At 26.2% G+C, this 2,249-nt stretch overlaps 2 protein-coding genes across 2 annotated transcripts in view; one reads left to right on the top strand and one right to left on the bottom strand.

Moving 5' to 3' along the window:
- LOC106786091 (alpha-(1,3)-fucosyltransferase B) overlaps positions 1 to 1,619 on the top strand; it is a 2,374-nt gene extending 755 nt beyond the window's left edge. Inside the window, exons 2-5 of the mRNA XM_014747116.1 lie at positions 21 to 240; positions 464 to 653; positions 850 to 1,027; positions 1,098 to 1,619. Coding sequence (XP_014602602.1) covers positions 21 to 240; positions 464 to 653; positions 850 to 1,027; positions 1,098 to 1,589 — 1,080 coding nt within the window. The 3' untranslated portion in view covers positions 1,590 to 1,619. The remainder of the gene's footprint in view (positions 1 to 20; positions 241 to 463; positions 654 to 849; positions 1,028 to 1,097) is intronic.
- A 62-nt stretch (positions 1,620 to 1,681) lies between these two features.
- LOC106786107 (tubulin-specific chaperone D) overlaps positions 1,682 to 2,249 on the bottom strand; it is a 5,847-nt gene continuing 5,279 nt past the window's right edge. Inside the window, exon 18 of the mRNA XM_014747150.1 lies at positions 1,682 to 2,179. Within this exon, the coding sequence (XP_014602636.1) occupies positions 1,898 to 2,179 (282 nt within the window). The 3' untranslated portion in view covers positions 1,682 to 1,897. The remainder of the gene's footprint in view (positions 2,180 to 2,249) is intronic.

Consider the following 2,249-nt stretch of genomic DNA (forward strand, 5'->3'; position numbering starts at 1 on the left):
ATATATATATATTTCTATAGGCAATTTTATTCTACGGAAGTAATTTTCAAATTAACGATTTACCAAATTGGAGATCCCCATTTGTTCAATGGGGATTGATGCATGAAGAATCTCCTAGAAATAATCCTATGTTCGTTCACCAAAAAGCATTAAATCTTTTTAATTATTCCTCGACGTTCAGTAGATTCAGTAATGTACCACTTTATTCCATTGATTTACCCAATAAAGAAGAACTCTTAGGTAATTATCAAAATATTTTATATTAATATATGAAAGACATATACAGGGTGTCTAAGATTTCCTTGATCAAATGGTATATATAAACGTAATCACATTATTTAAACCTTTATTCAAAATTTAGAATACGTTAACACAGTTTGAACAATGAAAAAACTCAGACATTCTGTATATTAAATTAAAAATACATGCATTTATTTAAACACACATTTATATGAAATTCTAGGAAAGAAATATTTTGTATCGTCTAAAGAAAAAACAATTTTGATGGAAAAAGAAAATTTAGCACCGTTATTGTATATTCAATCAGATTGTAATACCGCCACTAATAGAGATTCTTATATTTTAGAATTAATGAAATACATCAAAATAGATTCTTATGGTTTGTGTATAAATAATGCTCGTCTGGACGAAAGGTATATTTGTTTAATATTATTATAATTTAGCGTCGTGTTAAAATTGATAAGAAAACAAATAGTACAGTGGATGATTGATTAACAAATAATTTGAGTAGCAAACATTGTCTTTGAATAGATTATATTCATTAACCGATCATTCACTGTATACATACAACATTTAATATCGTACTAATATTTCATTAATATTATCCAGATTGAAAAGTAATTATTTGAATAAATTAAATACCGATGAGTTTTTATCGTTTGTGGCAAAATATAAATTTACATTAGCTTTCGAGAATGCAGTTTGCAATGATTACATTACGGAAAAACTTTGGAGACCGCTCGTTGTGGGTTCTGTACCTATTTATTATGGATCTCCTACGTTCAAGGTAAATTTTATTTGAATATATATTAATTAATTATAATGAATTTTTATATATTTGTATTTTTAATTTTTAGGACTGGTTACCAAATAATATGTCTGCGATTTCAGTATTAGATTTTGATAAACCTAAAGAATTAGCTGACTTTTTGTTACATCTATTAAATAATGATATAGAATATGAAAGATATTTAATTCATAAAATTGGAAAAGAGGAAGAAAGATTAACGAATAATCGATTATTAAATGTATTGACAAAAATACCTGCCAAAGAAATGCATCATTTTGGTTATTACGTTGAAGATTTTGAATGTTTCGTTTGCAAACAAATACATAATACTCAAACAAATAATGAAACAAATATAATTACAGTAAAACATTACGATTGTCCTTTACCGATAGATTTGTTATCAAGTCAAGTGAATAAAAATAATTTTTGGGTATATCAATGGAACTTAGAAAAATGTGGGGCTAAATTGTTACAACATTACGTATTAAATAATCTTACTATCGATATTGAAAAATTTAATAATGAAACATTTGAATTGTATAGCAAAAATGATTGTTAGCGAATTATGAATACAAATTATAGCTGTGAAAAAAAAAAAAGAAAGAAAGAAAAAAGTTCCTTACGGTTGATGAATGAAAATGTATTTCACTATTTTAGTGTCTTGCAAAACAGGAATGTTTTATTTTTTAAGCCTGTATTGAGATCTGTGTAAAGTAATTTGGTATTGACGATTAGATCATTACTCAAATTAATTATTTAATTTACATTGAAATGTGTGTATGCGTGTGTAATGTCAAATCGTAATATGTATAATAGAAAATAAGTGTTCACCTGAGTATTAGTATTTTTATATCAATGTAATTACTATTAATTAGTTAATTTAGCCTGTAAAACTGGTGCAGGCACTTTCATTAATTCGCACAAATGATTTCTTATAGGCCTTAATTCTGTTACCGGTCGTTCCCAATCTGTGCCATTTAATTCTGTTAATATACTTGCTAAGTCTTCCTCGGATAAATCCATTTCTTCTCCGTAAAGTGTCAATGTCTCATAAGTACGTATGGCTGTTACTTTACGTAAACATTTGTATTTGTGACATAAAAATATACTTAATTGACAAAACGCTCTTTTTCCTATAAATCCGTGCACCTATAAATAATTATATTTATTATATATATATGTAATAGGTCACTAGTAACGAAAGGGTTAATATAATATT

Source organism: Polistes canadensis, unplaced genomic scaffold (assembly GCF_001313835.1).
Source record: "Polistes canadensis isolate GaletaPanama2010 unplaced genomic scaffold, ASM131383v1 scaffold_65, whole genome shotgun sequence".
Lineage (NCBI taxonomy): Eukaryota > Metazoa > Arthropoda > Insecta > Hymenoptera > Vespidae > Polistes > Polistes canadensis.